The 22,500-nt window shown below is 37.4% G+C and overlaps 1 protein-coding gene across 1 annotated transcript in view; it reads right to left on the reverse strand.

Annotated features, from left to right (window-relative positions):
• Positions 1–22,500, reverse strand: part of LOC115223407 (low-density lipoprotein receptor-related protein 2-like) — a 78,545-nt gene that overhangs the window by 55,919 nt on the left and 126 nt on the right. Inside the window, exons 2-9 of the mRNA XM_036512651.1 lie at positions 21,255–21,404; positions 10,923–11,057; positions 10,162–10,293; positions 5,712–5,906; positions 4,078–4,224; positions 2,303–2,449; positions 1,477–1,623; positions 646–813 (exon numbers count right to left, since the gene is read on the reverse strand). Of these exons, the coding sequence (XP_036368544.1) occupies positions 646–813; positions 1,477–1,623; positions 2,303–2,449; positions 4,078–4,224; positions 5,712–5,906; positions 10,162–10,293; positions 10,923–11,057; positions 21,255–21,404 (1,221 nt within the window). The remainder of the gene's footprint in view (positions 1–645; positions 814–1,476; positions 1,624–2,302; positions 2,450–4,077; positions 4,225–5,711; positions 5,907–10,161; positions 10,294–10,922; positions 11,058–21,254; positions 21,405–22,500) is intronic.

The raw sequence follows: 22,500 nt of genomic DNA on the forward strand, positions 1-22,500 counted from the left end.
AATCGTTGCAGTAGCCTATAGTTATGTTAGGCACCTAAAATTGACTCAAACACTGTTGTGCTCACCTTTCAAAATATATTTCTATTCATTTAAAACACTCAAATCATTACAGTTGAATGAAGTGATTGAGACCAGGTTGAAAATGTACACACACACTCACATATGCATGCACATGCATTTATACACATACTTATATATTCACCCACACACATATGTACATGCACACAATCATGCATCTATCTGTCTATATATGCATGTATATATATATACACACATGCATCTATCTATATATGCGTGTGTGTATATATATATATGTATATATATATATACACACATATATATTTTACATACACACACACACACATATATATATACATGCACATGCACTTATTGTGAAGCAGAAGGCATATAAACATGGTATATATATATATATATATATATGTATAAAAAATATATATAAAAATACAAAATGGGACAAGAACGCAAAACATTCAAATGGACGACATATATATATATATATATATATATATTACAAAGTAGTGCACAGATGGACAATAATTTAGACTCCGACTCCTTCATCAAGGGCAAGAGTCTCTTGCATTCTGTTAACTTTGTAGAGTTAACAGATAGAACAACTCTTCATACCTGTTTTGTCTTTGTTCTTCGTCTGTGTGAGAGATTGTGATTCTCCCACAGGTGGTACGATGCACTTTTCTTCATCAGATTTATCTTCACAATCTGGCCAGTCATCACATCGTTGGTGCTGTGGAATACATCTGCCATTCTTACATTGGAACTGGTTGGAAAAACAAGCTGTTCAATGAGAATAATATCATTTGAGAGTCTTTTACTCTGTGGCAAGGAAAGTCGTGAAACAGTATGAAAAATAATGAAGTGGACAAAAGTGGGAAAGATCAACATTATAAGTATCAATTTATGACAGCAAAATGAACAACAAGCTCAGCCACAAGACACAAACCACTTATCTCTCTTTGCTCGATGACCAACTCGTTGATTAGGTTACGGTGGATCAACAGTTCAAATTGGACCATTGTTGTTATCCAAATTCCAGTGATGGAATTTAATTTCTTGTTTAGAAATCAAATTGATAATTAAAAAAAATATTTATAATGTATTAGCACATATATGTATGCATGTAGATATGTATGTAAGCATGTATATATATATATATATATATATAATATATATATATATATATATATATATATATATATATGTATGTATGCATGTAGATATGTATGTAAGCATGCAGATATGTATGTATATATATATATATGTATGTAAGCACGTATGTATATATATGTGTGTGTATGTGCAAACATGTATATAAAAATACAAAAATATGCATATTTATGTATGTATGTGTTATGTACATATGTATGTGTATGTGTGTACTATGTATGTATGAGTGTGTATATGTGTGTGTGTGCATGCATGTATGTATATTGCAGATACCTTTTTTTGCTGTGATATTGGTTGTAGACCCAAACAAAGTGCAGTTGAATTCATCTGATTTGTCCAGGCAGTCTGGAAGACCGTCACAGAATTTGTTTCCGCTGACACAAACACCATCCAAACAGGGCTTAAATCCATCAAGGCAGCCTGTTGCGATGACACAGAATAAATAAATAAAGAAATAGTCGTACAAACATCATTAGCATTAATAAAGAATTATTATGTGGAGAGGGAACAGGTGGTAATGATGATGATGATGATGGTGGTGGTGGTGAAACTTATTTCTTACCAGAGCATAGTTATATATAATTCATACCACAGACATATATATATAAGCATCTCTAGGGTTTCATAACATAACAAGTAGGGCAGATACAACCATCTCTGCAATTTTATGGCTGTCTGGGAAGAGCTTTGATCCTACATCTAACAAGGCATCTAACAAGTGAAGGTAAAGGTACAGTTTTCTTCTTGAGTCATGTCAACTCACAAGGGCCAATTTCCTGGTTTCCATGGTGTAAATATCCCCCCCCCCCTTTCTTTTTGCCTACTGAGTGGACTGGAGCAACATGAAATGAAGAGTTTTGCTCAAGAACACAATGCATTGCCCAGTTAAGGAATTGAAACCACAATCTTATGATCGCAATCTTGTGACCCTAACCACTGAGCCATACACCTTCACATCTGACTATGTCTGACCATAACTGAACAACAACACGAAAATCCCTGTCCACACACACACATGCGCTTCACTGAATTAGTGTCTACAACCTGTTTATTTTTTTACGTTTTACTGAATGGTAATTGTGAGAGATATTTTACTGACCTTTCAGTGCTGCCTGTGATGAATTAGATGTGGGAACGCTACAGTGGAGTTCGTCATGGCCGTTTTCACAGTCTGGTATGACATCACAGACGTAATCTTTTGGTATGCACTGGTCTTCATCACAGTAGAACTCATTAGGCTTACAGGCTGGAGAAGAAGCAAGAGACAATGAGAGAGAATTAGAGGATGACTGAGAGAGTCAGAAAGACAGTGAGAGAGAGAGAGGGGAAGAACGAGCAAAAGAGAGAAATAGAAAAATAATGAGAGAGAGAGAGAGAAAATGAAAGAAGATTGAAGAGTAAGTAAAAATGAGACATGGAAGGAGAAAGAAAATAACTTAGAAAAGGAGAATATAAATATAATAGAGAAAAAGGAGCAGAGATAAAGAAAGGAAGAAAAATAGATTGATGGGTAATTAGATAGAGATAAATAGAAAGACAGAGAGGGAGAGACACCTCCCTCCTTTTTTTTTTTTTAACTTGTTTCAGTCATTTTGACTGCGGCCATGCTGGAGCACCACCTTTAATCGAGCAACTCGACCCCGGGACTTATTCTTTGTAAGCCCAGTACTTATTCTATTGGTCTCTTTTGCCGAACCGCTAAGTAACGGGGACATAAACACACCAGTATCGGTTGTCAAGCAATGCTAGGGGGACAAACACAGACACACAAACATACACACACATACATATATATACATATATACGACGGGCTTCTTTCAGTTTCCGTCTACCAAATCCACTCACAAGGCTTTGGTTGGCCCAAGGCTATAGTAGAAGACACTTTCCCAAGGTGCCATGCAGTGGGACTGAACCCAGAACCATGTGGTTGGTAAACAAGCTACTTACCACACAGCCACTCGTGCGCCTATTTGAGATTTTTTTTTTTACTGTAGTTTCAGCTCAGAGCTGTGGCCATGTTGATGCACCACTGTTATTTGTTCATTCATGTGTATACATATATCTTTTATCTTTTACTTGTTTCAGTCATTAAACAGTGGCCATACTGAGACATTACTGTGGTGAATTTTAGTCAAACGAATCAACCCCCAGCACTTATTTTTTTAAGCTTGGCACTTATTTTATCAGTCTGTTTTGCTGAACTGCTAAGTTACAGGGCTGTAAACATACCAGCAACGGTTGTGAAGCAGTGGTGGAGGATGGACACAGATGCAAAGACACACACACACACATACACGACAGGCTTCTTTCAGTTTCCATCAACCAAATCCCAAATCCACTCACAAAACTTTTGTTGGCCTGAGACTATAGCAGAAGACACCTGTCCAAGGTGCCATGCAGTGGGACTCAACCCAGACCCTGTGTGGTTGGGAAGCAAGCTTCTTACCACACAGCCCTGCTGTATGTATATATATATATATATATATATATATCCCTCTCTCTCTGAGGCACTGAGCACCAACACGCACATATACACACATGGCAGTAACTTCCGCCTACCGAATTCAATCACAAAGCTTTGGTCGGCCCAGGGCTATAGCAGAAGACACCTGCCCAAAGTGCCACGCAGTGGGACCGAACCCGAAACCATGTAGCTAGGAGGCAAGCTCCCTAACCACACAGCCATGTCCATATATATATATACACAAACATGCTTACTTACATACACACACATATATAAAATGAAGGTGTCTATTTACTTTTGAGATGTTTATTTATACACACACACACATGCTTGTACACAGACACACACACATGCTTGTACACACACACACACCACACAGTCTCTGACACTATAACAATGGCATACACTACCTTTCCTGTGTGGTGGAGGTAGAGTTATATCAATAACTGTGCAGTTTTCTTCATCACGGTCATTGTCACAATCAGGAATGACATCACATACAAACGCCAGTGGAATGCACTGTTTGTTGCCACAGTCAAACTCACCCTTTCTGCAAACTAAAAGAAATAAACACATGTATTTTATATGAAAAATAAACGTCTATTTTATAAAAAGATAGATAAATACATTGAGTTTATCATTAGATAATTCAATACTGTAGTCTAATGGGGAATGAAACACAATAACTGGAAGATTGTAAGCTATGGCCTTCTATCATAAAGAGATCTAGTGACCAGAGATCTCTTTATGATATACTCTTTTACTTCTTTCAGTCATTTGACTGTGGCCATGCTGGAACACCGCCTTTAGTTGAGCAAATCAACTTATTCTATCGGTCTCTTTTGCTGAACCGCTAAGTTACGGTTGTCAAGCGGTGTTGGGGGAACAAACACAGACACACAAAGATATATATATATATACATATATACGACGGGCTTCTTTCAGTTTCTATCTACCAAATCCACTCACAAGGCTTTGGTCAGCCCGAGGCTATAGTAGAAGACTCTTGCCCAAGGTGCCACGCAGTGGGACTGAACCTGGAACCATGTGGTTGGGAAGCAAGCTACTTACCACACAGCCACTCCTATGCCTATATCTCTATATATATAAACGGCAGTTTGTCTGTGCGTGTTTCTGTGTGTCTGTTTGCTTGTACCCTCACCCTGACCACGGCTTTCAACCGATTCTGATGAAACTTGATACACACATAGCCCAATGTCATAATTCAAAACTAACGCAGCGAAAATTTTGAAAAGTTCCCCCAGTTCTGAAAAAAATCGATAAATTCGACATGGGGTCGAGAATCAGAAACACGAACCACAAACTGTCTAGGGGACGCAACTCCACCTTTTTTAAATCTCAAAAAAAAATTTACCATCATTTTTTTCCATTTTTTTGCTATTTTTTGGCTATAACTCTCTAAAAATGCTTTATAGTTATTTCCCTTACAAACCTGAGCAACGCCGGGCGATACTGCTAGTATATATATATATATATATATATATATATAAAGAGAGAGAGAGAGAAAGAGATCGTACCTAGAAAGTTCTACTCCAAGGCACAAGTCTGGGCAAGGTTGTTTTATGGAAGACCTGCAATCACCCATGCATACCGGCCTCCTCTCTCCATGCCACCGATGTTATCCAAAGGAAAGGCAAAGGCTGAAACAGCTTGGCACCAGTGATATTGCAACTCATTTGTACAGCTGAGTGATCTGGAGCAACATAAAATAAAGTGTCTTGTTCAAGAACACAACACACAGTCCAGTCTGGGAATAGGACTCACTACCCCATGATTGTGAGCCCAACACTCTAACCAGTGAGCCATACACCTTATATTATATTATGTCAGCTGTGGCAAGAAGAACTGTTGGGATATCTTACTCATCATCATTATCATGGAATAAAAAGGTGAGAAGGAGCTAAATTATATTTAAACATGCGTAATTATATTTAATCAATTATTTTCGTTATCTATATAGTGATATACTGGTGCATTGTGATCTCTGTAATATGAAATATAATATAAAATGCTTTCAGGTTACATTGTGTTTTTACAGTGGTGGTCGTTGTTGGTGCTGTTGTAGTCGTAGTAGTCTTTTTGATGGGCTTTTTCTTCTCTTTTGAAGCTTCACAATTTCTCTCATCATCTCCACGTGGACAGTCATAGACTCCATCACAGACCAGTTTTCGTTGCAGACATTTTCCATCTTCACAGAGGAAACCATGGTTCTCACATTCTGTGTTAATGGAAACAGAGGTAAAAGAAGATTTAGAAAAAAAATTATTTTAGTTTAGAAACACATGAAAAAAAACCCCCACACATTTTCATCTAATATTAGGCTTATATCTCTAAATGACCATAAATCTAAATATATGGCCTTATATCTATATAACGCCGTATATCTCTATATAGACTTGTATCAAATTGTTTGCGAGAAAAATTCACAGGTTTTTCTTACAAACTAAAATGAAACATTACACTTATAATTTTGCCAGAAAATTAAAGACGAAATTGTGACATTCAAACTTTTTCAATAACATTGCTTCTATACATATATATATATTATATATATATATATATATATATATTAATTTTCACACTCTTGATGCCGTACAAACAATAACTCTGAGCACCTTTTCAAACTCCACCCATCTAACACCCGTGGACATATTTACAAAGTAAGAAAACAGCACAGCTCCCATGACTTCAGGAAACATTTTTTCACGCTGAAAGTTGCTGAAGCATGGAACAAACTGCCGGCATCAGTTGTTAGTTGTCGGGGCACTGTATCCTTCAAAACTTCCATGCTTCCTGAGATTCGCCAACACTACACTTGATTTTCTCCAGTCCATACACACACAAGCATGTATCTGACTCATACATTGTTCACTTTCCAGACATTTCTACATTACTGCATGTACTTTATATGCACTTTCTGACAAGTTGTGGTGCACCTGAGCACTGTATACAATAATTTCATTATTATAAATTATGCAAAATGGTTTAGAATAAAAAATGAGACGTAACTCCACGCCAAGCCCTCACTCACAATAACATCGTAATAAATGTTAGTTACAAAAAGATTTCTTTTAAAGGGGTACATGTTATTAAAGTAGAATGTTTATACTTCTCGTAAGGGTTTTAATGATATCGATGAAGGGAAATGGAGGTTACAAATAGCAACAGAACGTTCTAAGCAAAACAGTCGTAGCATGTGCATGAGATTAGGCCAATACCCTTATAGTTGTTCAGCAAGAAATACAGATAAGGGAGCATCTAAGGGGAGAGTAGATATGCATACAAAAATATTTACATACATTCATACACGCACACAAAATACGCATCCATCCGCCCGTACAAACACAGACACGCACAAACATACGAACGTACGTTTTTACACACGTCCATATATAAAGTATATAATTTCAAATAAACGCAAACTCAGTGCAAAAATATCGAGTTCCATAACTTCAGTAACACGCTAAATTGCGTTTCAGTTATGTTACAACATAACAATTACTCCTGTTGAACAAATCCTGAACTAATCACAGCGTATCTTCATTAACCATGGAATATTATTTTCTTTGTAAATACGCTTCTGCATAATAAATATCTTAAATCAAAACAGCGAAGTATACAGCTTTTATAATATATGCGTTTGCCTACCTTTTCTAACTTATGTTCACTTGAAATTCTTCTCCACGCTTTCAATGAATTGAACACAAGATATAAAAAAATCCTTATAAGTTAAAAAGTTAATAACACGAGAGCAATATTTAATCAAGGGAAATCACTCTGCTTTAATCCCATATTAAGTTTACATATTCTTTTATGTTTCAGTCCAATGACTGTGGCCATGTTGGAGCAAATATCTTTTATTTCTTTTATTTTTTTCTCTTTTACTTGTTTCAGCAATTGGACTGCGGCCAAGCTGGGGCATCGCCTTACTCGAACGAAGCCTGGTACTTATCATATCGGTCACCTTAGCCGAACCGTTAAGTTATGGTGTCGTAAACAGACCTAAAGCGGGTGTTGGGGAGGGTGGAGGGGCAAACAGTGACAGACATGCACACACTCACCCCACACAGCGGGCTTCTATTGGTTTCCGTCTATCAAATCTACTCATTGGGTTTTGGTTGGCTGGATGCTATAATAGAAGGCGTTTGTCCAAGAAACCACGCAGTGGGTATGAACCTGGAAACACGTAGGTGGGAAGGAAACCACTTACCACACAGCCACCTGTGCATATGAATAACTTAAAAAAAAAAAAAAAAAATCAGGTGTCGATCTGTTCCAACTGACACAAAAATAAGTTCTAAACTACAAGATACATGATCAGTAAAACTATACTATATACGTGGCGGCGAGCTGAGTTCAAATTTCGCCGAGGTCTACTTTGCCTTTCATCCTTTCAGGGTCGATAAATTAAGTACCAGTTACGCACAGGGGTCGATATAATCGACTTAATCCGTTTGTCTGTCCTTGTTTGTCCCCTCTATGTTTAGCCCCTTGTGGGTAATAAAGAAACAGATACGTGGCGGCGAGCTGGCAGAAACGTTAGCACGCCGGGCGAAATGCTTAGCGGTATTTCGTCTTAAACAATCTGAAAAATCCAGCAGAAGATTTGATTTGGTTTTTCTCAAACGAAAAAACTTCGACCAAGATCAAAAAGTTAACAGAAGAAATGACAAATGGTTAAGTGCAGACCCTTCTAAAGTTCCAAGTGTTATGCATACAAAATTTCCTGCAACTGTCATGGTTTTAGGAGTTGTCAGCAATGAAGGACATGTGATGCTTCCTTACCTACATTGAGGTCCTGGAAATAATGGTTAAGCCCTGGATAGACAGTGTATTCAATGGAAGGCCATATGTATTTCAGTAAGACTTTGCACTATCACACATGGCTCTAGTAACACAGGAATGGATGGCTGAAAATTTTTATGATCACATAACCCCCTAACATTTGGCCTCCTAATTCCCCAGATCTCAATCCATTGAACTATTACAAGTGGAACATTGTTGAGAGAGAGGTCAATGAACACACCCATAACACCAAAGATTTTTTGAAAGCTGCCACAGTCAGAGTAATGTCTAAAATGAACCAGGACCACTTGATTCAAGCATGTAGATGATTTAGATCTCATATAGAAGCAGTTGGTGAAGATGAAAGTGGCTTTATTGAATAACATTATAGAAAAGAAGGATTATTTTTATCCTCATAGCATTTTTTGATCAATAAAATTATTACCTGTTATTATATATCTGTTTCTTTTTCTATAAACATAAATATGTCCTCAAATATCTTATGCACCCTGTATATATCTGTATGTATGTGTGTGTGTATATATATATGTGTGTGTGTGTGTGTGTGTGTGTGTGTGTGTGTGTGTGTGTGTGGTGTGTGTGCGCGCGCGTGTGTGTGTGCGCGCGTGTATGTGCGTGTGTGTGTGTGTGTGTGTGTGTGTGTGTGTGTGTGTGTGTGTGTGTGTGTGAAGGCGCAAGGCTTAGTGGTTAGGGTGTTGCACTCACAATTACGAGATTGTGGTTTCAATTCCCAGACCGGGCGTTGCATTGTGCTCTTGAGCAAAGCACTTCATTTCACGTTGCTCTGCGATCATTTCGTTATTTGACATGTGGCACCCGTTACACCTGTACAGGTAATGTCGATTTGATAGAGAGAGTGAGCTTATCTGCAGCACAAACGTTAGATCACTGTAAACAAATCTTCTGTGTGGTTGTCCGGCAAGAAATTGCCGACCCTCATATGTCGCCTAACGACGGGAGAGTCCATGATATATATATTTGTGTGTGTGTGTGTGTGTGTTTGTGTGTGTGTGTATGTTTGTATGTATGTATGTATGTATGTATGTATGTATGTATGTATGTATGTTTATATGTATGTATGTATGTATGTATGTACGTATGTATGTATGTTTATATGTATGTATGTATGTATGTATGTTTATATGTATGTATGTATGTATGTATGTTTATATGTATGTATGTATGTATGTATGTATGTATGTTTATATGTATGTATGTATGTATGTATGTATGTATGTATGTATGTATGTGTGTATGTATGTATGTATGTATGTATGTATGTATGTATGTATGCATGTATGTATGTATGTATGTGTGTATGCATGTATGTGTGTATGTATGTATGTATGTATGTATGTATGTATATGTATGTATGTATGTGTGTATGTATGTATGTATGTATGTGTGTATGCATGTATGTGTGTATGTATGTATGTATGTATGTATGTATGTATGTATGTATGTATGTATGTATGTATGTATGTATGTGTGTGCGTGTGCAACACCCTAACCTCTAAACCACGTACCTATGCACTAAACTTAGAAAATACAAAAACTAGTTAAAAGCCTTTGCGAAGACAAGCTACCGGAAACAGGTTTTTGTTGCGAAATCACTGAAAATAAAAATCGCTGAAAACTTATAACGTCGAATCCGTTTTTTTTTTTACCTGCTTTTTGGTTTGGTTTGGAACAATGCTGCTCATCACTGCCGTCTTGGCAATGCCATATTCGGTCACACTTTAAGTAGGATTCAATACATTGACCATTATCACACTGGAACTGATGCCAGTTGCAATTACCTGGGAGAAAGCAGGGAAAAATAAAAAAAACAAGTAGGTTTAGAAGCTGATGTGGTGGTGGCGTCGGTAGAGAGGGTGGTAGTGTTGGCGGTGGAAGTGTAGCTATGGTCGGGATAACCATGTTGATTTCAATGGGTGTAACATGTGCGAAATTTTATGAAAGATGTGTGTGTGTGTTTCCAGGTATATATATATATATATATATATATATATATATATATATATTATATATATATATATATATATATATATATATATATAAAGTTAATACAAACAAGAAAGCACAAAAAAAAACACAACAACGCGAGGACGTGGAACAAATATAGTATTATTGGACGCTCAGGAAAGAAGGAAAGAAGGAGGGTTTAACGTTTCGAGCGGAGCTCTTCGTCGGAAACATAGGAGAAGGAAAGATCCAGAGAAGGGAAGACAGAGGAAAAAAAATTGCCAACGGTACACACGAGGTCACACACACACACACACACACACACACACACACCACACACACACACACAACACACACACACACACACACACACACACACACATATATATATATATCGGTATGTATATGTGTGTATTGGATTATTAAGCTTATTGAAGATAATGCAAGTGTGTGTTGTTCTTACCTGCTGGTACAGTAACTATTTCTTTACAGTACTGTTCGTCACTGCCATCTGAACACTGCTTGATTCGGTCACATTTTTGCTTCATGTCAATGCATTGTCCGTTATTGCAGCGATACTGGTTCCAGTGGCACAGACCTAAATATTATACAATACAGGCTTTTGAAGCAAGACAGTAAAAGATGTTTATGAGATGTGAAAGAGAAATGTCTGCGTATTATGTTGACTTAAACAGGAAAAATTGACAGCTAAATTGGATGACATTCGATGTGTAGTTTACCTTCCATTCTCTTATATGATTGGGAAGAATATTTCAATATTAACAGTTTGGAAATTGTAAACAAAAGGAAAACAAGAAAATAAATACATACATATACATACATACATACATACATACACACACTTACATATATGTTTATCCGTGTGAATGAAGAAAGGACAGGTTAACTTGGAATGGCTTAGAGTCGTACAGCATATAATAATAATGAAGTCAAACTAAATATTGATTTTTGAATGCATTTAATACATGTGTTTCAGATCATTATGCAACATAGAAACAAATAATCTCTTACGGAACATCTTCAGTTAAGTCATTTTAAAAATATAAATGTGACAGTAAAATTCATCATTTATATAGTTTGGGCTGGGATATATCAACAGAAATCGGAAAAGGACGCAGTTAGAAAGCAGACAGTGTTTCTACGAAGGAAAGAAAATAGAGATAAACGGAGGTGTTTAGGAATAAGAACAGAGAAAAGAAAACGTCTGTTCAATCATTTATTTAGTCATCTTTTCATTTATCTATTAATTCATTTAGATGACTCAAACTCTCCTGGCGATGGTCTGTTTGCAAACAGAAACGTCTTCCATGGATAAAGCTATGGAACTTCTTGACACCAAATATGATTGCCAACGCCTCTTTTTCTATCTGACTATGATTTTTTTCAGCTGGCTATGATGACCTTAATGCATGAGCCATAATCTTTTTACTACCATCGTCATATTTATGCAGAAGTACGGCTCCTATACCGTACTCACTTGCATCTGTAGCCAGTATAATTTCCAACTTTGGATTAAAATGTGTCAATGGTAGGTCAGACGTTGAAATACTTTTCAATTCATTGAATGCCTTCTGGCACTTATCCGTCCAACACCATTTTGTATTCTTTTTCGACAGATCATTGAGTGGGGCCTTTACATAATGTACGTTTGGAATGTAGATTTGGTAAGTGTTGTTCATGGAACTAAGGAAGTCGCACGCTATTTTGTAGCTGCGAATTATTGACAAAAAGAGCTCAACTGTAAGGTAAGGCTTTTGTTTTTTTGGATCCAGTGGGGGTTTGTTGTGTAATATTTTTTCCCCGGCAAGAAGTCCTCACTGGATTCTAGACATTTGTCGGCTTGCAGTTGAGCATTATTGTTCACTTAAGGTGAATTGCTTTGGGGGTGTGTCTCACCTTCAAAAAAGTTGTGAAATTCGTGGAATTTTACCCAAAAATTTTGAATTTTACCAAAAAGTTGTGAAATTCGTGGAATTGTACCAATTTATGGAGCTCTGTTCCTGCTGGTGGATTACTCTAGGCCAGGAGTACTGTCGGCCGGAATTCTGCTGTGTTTTGAACTGTCTTCCTTCTTTCTTCTGTCTTCTTTTTGTTTTTTCTGCGAACTTTTTTAAAAACTTGTGTTGACTTTTTTGAACTCAAAAACATGGCAAAGAAATCTGATAAGGTGTTGGAGTGAGAAATTACCCCGCCCAAACAGGGTAGTTTTGCGAGTCAGCCCTAGAGGGCGAAGAGATATTGTTTCTCCCCACGCTTGGGTCTGCGGGTTGCTACCCGGGATAGAACCCGAGTGGATAGAAGACACTATCCGCCGGGGTCTGGGTGGTAGCGGAGCCAGGCTCCTCAATGTCAAAATTTTGCCTGCGGCTATTTGGGTGGGATCAAAAGCGATTTTGACCCTGTGGACCCAATCAGCCAAGAATCTGGTGTTTCCAGATTTTCTGAGAATGGCTGGTTGTAGGTATCCGCTGATTCTTGAGGGACGCTCCCCCAAGTGTCACCTGTGCCTGGAACCAGGCCACATTAAAAAGAACTGTCCCCAGGACCAAAGTAAGGTCCTGGAACAGTAGTTATGGAAGAACCCCCACCTCCTCCATCGGAGGGAGAGATGGAGGCAGGGGAGACCTCCCCCCCCAAAATGGGGGGTAAAAGGAAGAATGAGGCCAACAATGGTTGCCCACCGAAGGACCCCAAGGCTGCGGGTGGGAAGGAAGATCCTCCGATCAAAGCGGAGGAACTACAGCCTCCCGTAGCAAAGGTGAGAAAAAAGAAGAAAAACGGGACTGTGCCGGCGTTTAATACACTGCTGGCATGTTCCGAAGTCCCGTCAGTGGAAATTGTGTCACCGACGGTGGAAGTTGTGGCCTCGACCCATGTGGAGGAGGAATTTTTGGTCTTCTTCCGCTGGGGAAAGGTGGTGGGAAAGTTTACAAAATGGTTTGCCAGGGGGAGTGGAAACATAACCTGCTTTAAAGATCCTGGATGGCCTCCGCAGGTAGCTGTAGAGGTCATCTCAGACACGGATCTTTTCAAGGTAAGAAATTCCTTCCAAGAAGATGTATTCCGCTTCCAATTAAGGCGCCCTAGCCTGGCTTATCGGAGTGTTTAAGTGACGCTTTGAGCTTGGTCGGGTGCCGGTGGGGCGGAAAATAGTAAAAATCAAGAGGCTGAGTGCCTCGTACTGAAAGGGCATATGGCCCATAAGAGAAACTGTAAGAGGCCTAGTGTCTCATTTGTAAGAACATTGTGTTATTTTTGGTAAGAGGCTTAGTGCCTCGTTGTAAGGACCTTATGTCCACATGGAATATTAGTAAGCGGTTTATTACCTAAAATTGTATGGTTTGTTAAAGAAAAATGTTTTAGAGAAGCAGAGATCGGTGGGCGTCTTCTGCCTTCCTTCATTAGTACCATTTTTTTTCATCATTCATCTCATTAATGTTATTGTCCAGCCCGCAGCTACTACTTCTATGTAATGCCTTGATGGCAAATTGAATGAAATAATGTAGATTTGGTAATAGTTTACCAAACCCCAAAATGCCTACAGCATAGTTATATTTTCGATGTGGGCATATTCTTTATCGCCATCCACTTGAAGGATTTGATTTTCTTCCTTTTTTGTCAATAACTTGACCTAAGTATTTGATTTTATTCAACAAGAACTCACATTTTCCTCTGTTAACTTGAACCCGTATTCGCTTATTTTCCCTAATACTCTTTTAACATGTTCAAAGTGTTGTTCTTGTGGGTCACTCTTTATTAAAATATCGTCTAGATAGGCGACAACGAAATCACAATCACTCAGCATTTGCATCCATTACTTGCTGAAATATGGCAGGAGCCACTTTTACACCGAAGGGAAACCATTTAAATTTAAATAAGCCACGGTAAGTGTTAATTGTTAATAAATACAAGCATTTTCCTTCTACTTGTATTTGTAGATATGCCTCCGAAAGGTCTAATTTTGAGAAGAATTTCCCTCCATTCAATTTTGCAAACACTTCCTCCAGGCTCGGCAACGAGTAGCTATGTGCGACTAAACAATCATTCAACCCTGTTGAAAAATCTGCACAAACTCTGAGTTTGTTATTCTTCTTTTGCCGCCCAGTTTGAGTGGTCCGTCTTTTCACTTATACCAAGACTTTCCAATATTTCCAGTTCTTTGTGGTCTATTGCTGCAAACGGTACATTCCGTTTTGGCCTAAAGACCGGTGTCTCACTTTGTTTTACAGCGATCTTAGCTTTTGTTTTTCTAGAACAACCCAGTTCTTCTCCCCCACCAAAAAAACATCTGGAAATATTAAAAAAAAATTTTTGCTTAGTTTTAGTCCTTCGGACTCATTTGAATCTTTGACTGACCCAACTGTATTTCCACACAACACTTATGGGCGTATCCCACAATTTGAATAGTTCCATCCTCTCTATACCGAATAAATTAAGTGAACTTTTTAACACATATATCTTTTCCTTTTTCGTTTGACCTTGAAATATTATATTACATACGAATTCACCGAAGAAATATAAACTTTTTCCCGTAGCACCACGTGTTACGGGAAGATTAGATTTAATTAATTTTGGCTTATTTTCGTTATTGAATTAATGAAAAATGTAAGAGGTTTGTTGCCTCGTAAATGAATTTTGGTATTCAGTTGTGAAAAATGTAAGAGGTTTGTTGCCTTGTGAATGAAGTATAAAAGAGCAATGTCCTCGGGTAAGCAGAAATCGGCAGGCGTTGCTTGTTGCCCTCATTTTTCATCATTTTCATTTGTCATTATAAACGAAAAGACGTGGAAATCCACGTCTTTTCGTTTATAATGGCGATATCACTACCAGTGTCCAATTGCATTCCTAATACTTGTATTTCTGATTCTCACCTTCACGAATATTCTCATCGTTATATTATCAATTTCTTCTGATGAATTACTATTTATTCTTTTTCTTTCGTTCTGACACTTTGTCATTTTCGTTTTACAGCGCGTCTTTATTCATCCTATATTTCCACAACGAAAACATTCCGATTTTTTTTAATGGACAATTTTTTCCTCAGGTGTATACCTCCACACGCAAAACATGGATTTATTTCCTGATTTTTGTCGTGCTTTTTAGAAAACACTTTATCTTTATTTCGCACTTGCTTTACATGGAAACAAGCTTTACGTTCAATTTCCCCTGTGTTGCGTCTTAATTTGACTATCTTTTCACATTCTTCTGACACTTGTAGGTTACATCCCGGTTTCGTTCCAGCTTTGCGAGAATTCTAATTCTAACTCTTGCGTCTTTTCGGCAGTAAGTTCCTGTATAAAAATCAGGCATTTGAACATATCTGGCGCTAGTTCGTCTAGCTTAAACCTCTTTTATTCATTATATTGGCCATAATGGCCTTACATAGATGGGAAGCTACGGGCTGGACATAGACATAATGTTATGAAATGACAAATGAAAATGATGAAAAATGAGGGCAACAAGCAACGCCTGCCGACTGCTGCTTACCCGAGGACATTGCTCTTTTATACTTCATTCACAAGGCAACAAACCTCTTACATTTTTCACAACTGAATACCAAAATTCATTTACGAGGCAACAAACCTCTTACATTTTTCATAATTCAATAACAAAAATGAGGCACTAAGCTTCTTACTTTTATTATCAATTATAAACTTTCCTGCCAGACCAGGCTCCTTGCCTCATTCGAGGACCTGGACGGTACCAACTTAAACTTCTTGCATTCCCTGCTTACTCTACCAGCATATGTGATGTAGTCCTCGACATTGTTTTTCTCAATGTTCAGACACATCCAACGTGCCGTTACGTTCTGAGTTCAAATTCCGCCGAGGTCGACTTTGCCTTTCATCCTTTCGGGGTCGATTAAATAAGTACCAGTTACGCACTGGGGTCGATGTAATCGACTTAATCCCCTTATCTGTCCTTGTTTGGCTCTCTAGGCTTAGCTCCCTGTGGGTAATAAAGAAATAAATGTATCATTACTATACATTTTGTTATTCCAGATTGAAGGGAGAGGGCCGTAACAACACTTTGAATACATCCTGCTAAACACTGCTTGCTACAGCTGCGTAGTTTGTAGAATACAGTTGGGGAATGAAGACAATATGGAAGCTCACTATGCAATGAAGTTTCGTGTTAAACTGGGCAGAAACACTACAGAAAGCTATGAAGTGCTCCGAGTTGCTTGTTGATTAACTTGTATGAGCTGAGCATCTGTTTTTCATTAGCAAAAGAAACCAGGCAATGCAAATCCATTGGGAAGCTCACGATGAACCCGATTTTTTGACAGCAACATCCACTGGATTCCCTCTGGCCAGACGGTCAACAAAGAATACTTTGTGGTGGTTTTGAAGGAGTTTAGGAAGAAATTATGCCACAAAAAGGCCAGAACATCTACACCCAAACAATTCGCCAGTTCACTAATCCATTCTGGTAACCATCGACTCGACAAAGTGGGGCATGAAAACAGTCCCTCACCTTCCCTGCTGCCCAAACTTTGCTTCCTGGGACTTTTGGTTGTTCCCTAAGCTGAAGAAAATGAATGAAGCTGTGAGAAGAGTCCTGGACACGTTCACTTTGGAGGCCTTCCATGGGGCCTTCACGAAGTGGCTGAAGCATTACAATAAATGAATTGAAGTCAGAGGATCCTATTTTGAAGGAGATTAGAGTTTTTTTCTCTCTTCTTTGAAATTAATAAATGTCTCTCCTGAAACTTCCTGAATGCACCTTGTGTGTGTGTATGTGTGTACAGTTTTTGTGAGTGTTTGTAGATTTTGTGTGTGTGTGTGTGTGTGTATGTTTTTGTGTCTGTCCCCACCAATGTGTTGGTTTGTTTACGTCCCCATGACCTAGCAGTTCTGCAAAGAAGACCGATAGAATAAGTCTTTTCTGCAATCCAACTTGTCCGTACCATGTTCACATTATACACGTCTTCGAGCTTTTTGCACACTCATGCACTAGCACAAGCTTCACTTGCTCATATATCACATTTGCATCTTAGACAGACATCATGCAAACCCTTCTCTGACACCTGTGTGTGTTTCTATTCGTACTTTGGCCGACTCACCATCTGTATAATTCACCCCTGTTATTAAATATTCATCTTTATGTGGATTTCAGTACCTTTCGTTTAGATTTATCCTTATTGATTGCAGGTGTCCCCTGCAATTTAGAAGGGGCCGAATTTGGCGACGTTTTGGTATTTTCATTAGTTTTGTTAACTCATTAGAGATCAGTAAACTTTCAGGCATTTTGGATGTTTCAGAGATGTTCTCTTTGTTTATCGTTTTGGTTTGTCCTCGATAACCTGCATCTTGATCTGCTTGGGTCCTGGCTCTCTTCGATCAGAACCTTCAACAGTATTTTTACTTTCTTTCAATTAGTCTCAACATAAGGCACGTTTTAGCTGAACGAAACATGAAATCACTTTACCTCCGTCTACCAGGTTATGTACATTAATAATTTATATTGCTTATACAATACATGAATTATCCAGTTGGCTTGTACAAATACAACACATGTGCAATATGTTTCCTATAAGCTCATTTAAGTAAACCGAATTTTCACTAATATTTTATATTGAAACTTGATAACTGTCTATGAGTGAGTCAATGATCAAACATCCTCGTTATTTTTCTCTGTATGCATTGCTATCCATTTACAACATATGCTCACAACCTCTGTAAGAAGATATGCTGTTTAGATTCTAATGCCAATCAGACAGAAAAACTTCTATATTCTCTTGTGACACGTGGAAAATACACTAAAATTGATATTTGTAACCTTGTTTGTATATTCATAAAATAATACCTTCCTCCCCACTTTTGAAGTTTCGCGCTTCAAACTATAGAACAAAATCAATATTATCTAATAAAGATAAATTTATTTTCTTAATATTTATTCAGAAGTTATTTTAAAGTTCGGTACTTTCTTTTTTATCCTTATCTATTTGTTGAGCTGCTATGTTACATTCTGTTTGACTGCACCTTTGGAAATTTTAAAGTTTAGTGAAAATTTTAAAATTTGATGTATTGATGTAATTTTCCACGCTGATTCTCATGAGATAATTCACTTTTTCCAGAAAATTTTTTTATTATATGGAATTCTCAGAAAATTTTTGTGAATTTGTATTCTCCACACAGGAATTCATACGAAAAGCTAGAAAAAATTTTGGTGAGTGATTTGAAGCTTATTGTTTTTATCGCATTTCAAACCTCATTTTTTAAAAAGCATTTAATAAGTGCAAAATGTCTGTGTCTTTCGATTGGCTAAAATTACCCAAAATTTCCGAACTTTAAAGACTATTAACTCTTTATTTATTGATTTATGGCGAAAATGAATTTCATGTCAATTATGAGCACACAAAACTACACCAACACACCAAATATGAAATCAATTGGAAGAAAAATTGAAGAAATTGAAAATTGGCACCCAAACGGAAAAGATCCCATTGCATCAACAACACTAGCTTTAAGTGGCATAAACGTAAACATGTACGCAGACACACGTGTGTGTGAGAGTGTACCCAAGATGCTACACAGTAGGTCTGAACCCAGAAACAAACGGTTACAATTTCACATATATGAAGTATACAAACTTTGTCTGTATTAATAAACACCTTCAATATCTTAGCAGATGTACAATCAACGTTATACGAAACTTCTGGACAATATATATTCAATTTTAAATCCTAAAAAATAGTGATGTTTCAGTTATTGATTGTAGAAACAGAGGAAATGGGAGTAAAATTTAGCTGACTTTGTTTTACAAATATCTATTTCTTTATTGCCCACAAGGGGGTAAACATAGCGGGGACAAACAAGGACAGACAAAGAGATTAAGTCGATTACATCAACCCCAGTGCATAACTGGTACTTATTTTATCAAGCCCGAGAGGATGAAAGGCAAAGTCGACCTTGGCAGAATTTGAACTCAGAACATAATGGCAGACGAAATACCGCTAAAGCATTTTGCCTAGCATGTTAACATTTCTGTCAGCTCACTGCCTTTACAAATATTACCATTTGATAGGGTGACTTAACTGGCTCCTTGAATGAAATGTTTAAAATCGTTTTTTAGATAAGTACTCAGTATATGGTTTGGGGTGGGATCGTCTGCATATAATTTTAATAAAGAATAAGTTTATAATGGAAGGATATTACTGATACGAATGTGGAAGAGAACTGCCTTCAGGAGCACCACTTTAAGCTGGAAGATTTGAAGAACTGCTTTCGGGAAGAACAAACTGAGTCCTACTGATTGGTTAGTTGTGTATTGAAGGGTGAGGGTGCGTGGCTTAGTGGTTAGGGCATTCGGCTCATGATCGTAAGGTTGTGAGTTCGATTCCCGGCGACGCGTTGTGTCCTTGAGCAAGACACTTTATTTCACGTTGCTCCAGTCCACTCAGCTGGCAAAAATGAGTTGTACTTGTATTTCAAAGGGTCAGCCTTGTCACTCTCTGTGTCACGCTGATTATCCCCGAGAACTACGTTAAGGGTACACGTGTCTGTGGAATGCTCAGCCATTTGCACGTTAATTTCACGAGCAAGCTGTTCCGTTGATCGTATCAGCTGGGACCCTCGTCGTCGTAACCGGCGGAGTCTTTAAGATGTGTATTGAAACCAGAGGTGTTGGCAACATTTCCTCAGTGGAAGGTGATATGTCACTAATCAGCAGCTTAATAACAGATGTTGATGTGTACCTTAGCATTCTTTAAGTATTTTAAGACTGTGTTGACAAAATCTTGATAATGAGTGATTCCTTGTGAGGTGCCATGGGAAAAAATACATAAATAGCAGACAATTTGGGAATGAATATCTTACATTAATGCCTAAGAAAGGTTGTGTAGTGGTGTTAGTAATAAGTGCTTCAAACTTTAAAAGTATCTTAATAATAGGATCATTAGAGAAAAGTGTTATTCCGATATATAGCTTGGTAAAATAAAGTTTATGAAGGTATGGCTGTCACATAAAATGTGCCTTAACAATTAGCATTTTAGTGTTAAGATCTGCAGTGAACCTTTTTAAAGGGTGCTTCACTGGCAGGTACTTTTGTGAAAAGTGTAAGTGCTTAAGGAAGGTACCTTAAAATTGTTGTCCATTTCATAATCATATCCTTAACCCTTAGAATGCAAAAAGTGAATAAGTCCACTTAAAATTTTATTATTATTAACTGCAGAAAGCAGGTTTATCCCTGGCTTCCAAAAAAAAAAAAAAAAATGCTTCTCCTTATACTGTAACTATTGGAGACAACCCAAGTGATACTTTTTACAGATTAAAAATATTTTCACATATTTCATCAAATATTTCTTTAAAGAGCCACAATCAAATACTTTTAGTGGGGCATATGAAAACTGTTCCCACAGAAGATAACAAAAAAGTATTGCAGAAACAGAAAATATCAATTTTGTGTGAATAATTAACATACTTATGGGAATGACCATGAAATTTAATCATGGGATTAACAAGTGCCTAAGGATGTAGTGTTACAAAGTTAGAGAGATACCTTAAAAACTACAACTTCTGTGATAAAGTCTCCTTACAAGTTTTTTAACATTACCTTGGGTTATTTCCTAAATTATCTTTCTGTCAGGTACCTTAAGGATAGGCAAGTGCTTTGGTGGGAAGGATAAAAAGCTACTCTGTCATCATATATCAATATTTCAGTTAAGCAGTGCATTCGTGACAAAATCTATGACACAGATAATTTTCACTAAGAAGGTGCCTCTAACAACATGGTAGCTCAGTGATTAAACACTGGCTGTGCTTCAGTTTACCTGGATATACTGTGGAGGTCTTAAAACAGTAGCGTTCATCACTGCCATCTTTACAGTGATTCACCCCATCACACTTCAACAAGGAATCAATACAACTGCCATCTTCACATCGGAATCGACCCCATCCGCAGGAGACTGCATGGGCAGACGAGAACAGAAATAAATGGTAAGCGAAGAAAAAGAAAGAGAGAAGGAGAAAAAGAAATAAAAGAAAGAAAAATAGAAGGAAGAAGAAAAGAGAATGAAAGAAAGTAGGAAAGGAAGGAAGAAAGAAAGAAAGAATATAGAAAGAAAGAAAGAAAGAAAGAAGGAAAGAAGGAAGGAAAGAAAGGCAAGCATGAAAATTGAATAGGAAAAACAAAAATTAATCAGTAACTTGAAAGATTAATGAATTGTTAATGAGAGATCAACATGAATAATTAACATAAAGGGTTAACATAAACAAATAATATAAAAAGATAAAATGGCAGATTAACAAATTATTTCAGTTTTTATTTTATTTCGATTGTATTCCAAATTCGCTCGAGTGGAATTTGTTTATTCCTTAGGCAAGTATTTTGACACTCCTTAGTTTAAGTGAAATCATTTTAACCAAGATATACAACATCCTTTTTCTGCACCAGGCTATTGCAGTTCCAGTCTTCATCATTCCTGTTTCTTTAATGCTTATGTTCCATACTGTTGTGGATTATTCATGACTAAAACACAGTGATACCTCCAGTAATCTCCATCTCACTTAACCTAATCTCAAAGGGTCAATTAGATGAGATTTTAGTCATTTTGCCATTTTCCTCATGACTTTTCATTAGTCATCTTCTACCATAACAATCCTCTTCTGCAAACTTAATGTTCATCAGTTATTTGCCATCTATCTTTTTCATCAGGGATCCCCAGCCACCAGGCTGCAGACCCCAGTACTGGGTCATGGATAATTTGGTACTGAGATCCACTCAAAGAATAAATTAAAAAATTTTATTTCTATTTCATTGACACAGTCTTCACGATGTTTTTGAATTATATATGTAGTGTGTGTGCATGTATGAGTGTGTGTGTGTGTGTGTGTGTGTGTGTGTGTGTGTGTGTGTGTGTGTGCGTGCACATGCGTAATATGGTTATATGTAATGATTAAATTATATATTATACACTTAAAAGTGTTTTGTTGTGCATGTCATCCCCCAGTCTGTGAAAACATTGTCTGGCATGAAACCAGTCCCTAGTGCAAAAAAGGTTGGGGATGGCTGCTTTC

The sequence above is a fragment of the Octopus sinensis genome, linkage group LG23 (genome assembly GCF_006345805.1).
Source record: "Octopus sinensis linkage group LG23, ASM634580v1, whole genome shotgun sequence".
In the NCBI taxonomy this organism is placed as follows: domain Eukaryota; kingdom Metazoa; phylum Mollusca; class Cephalopoda; order Octopoda; family Octopodidae; genus Octopus; species Octopus sinensis.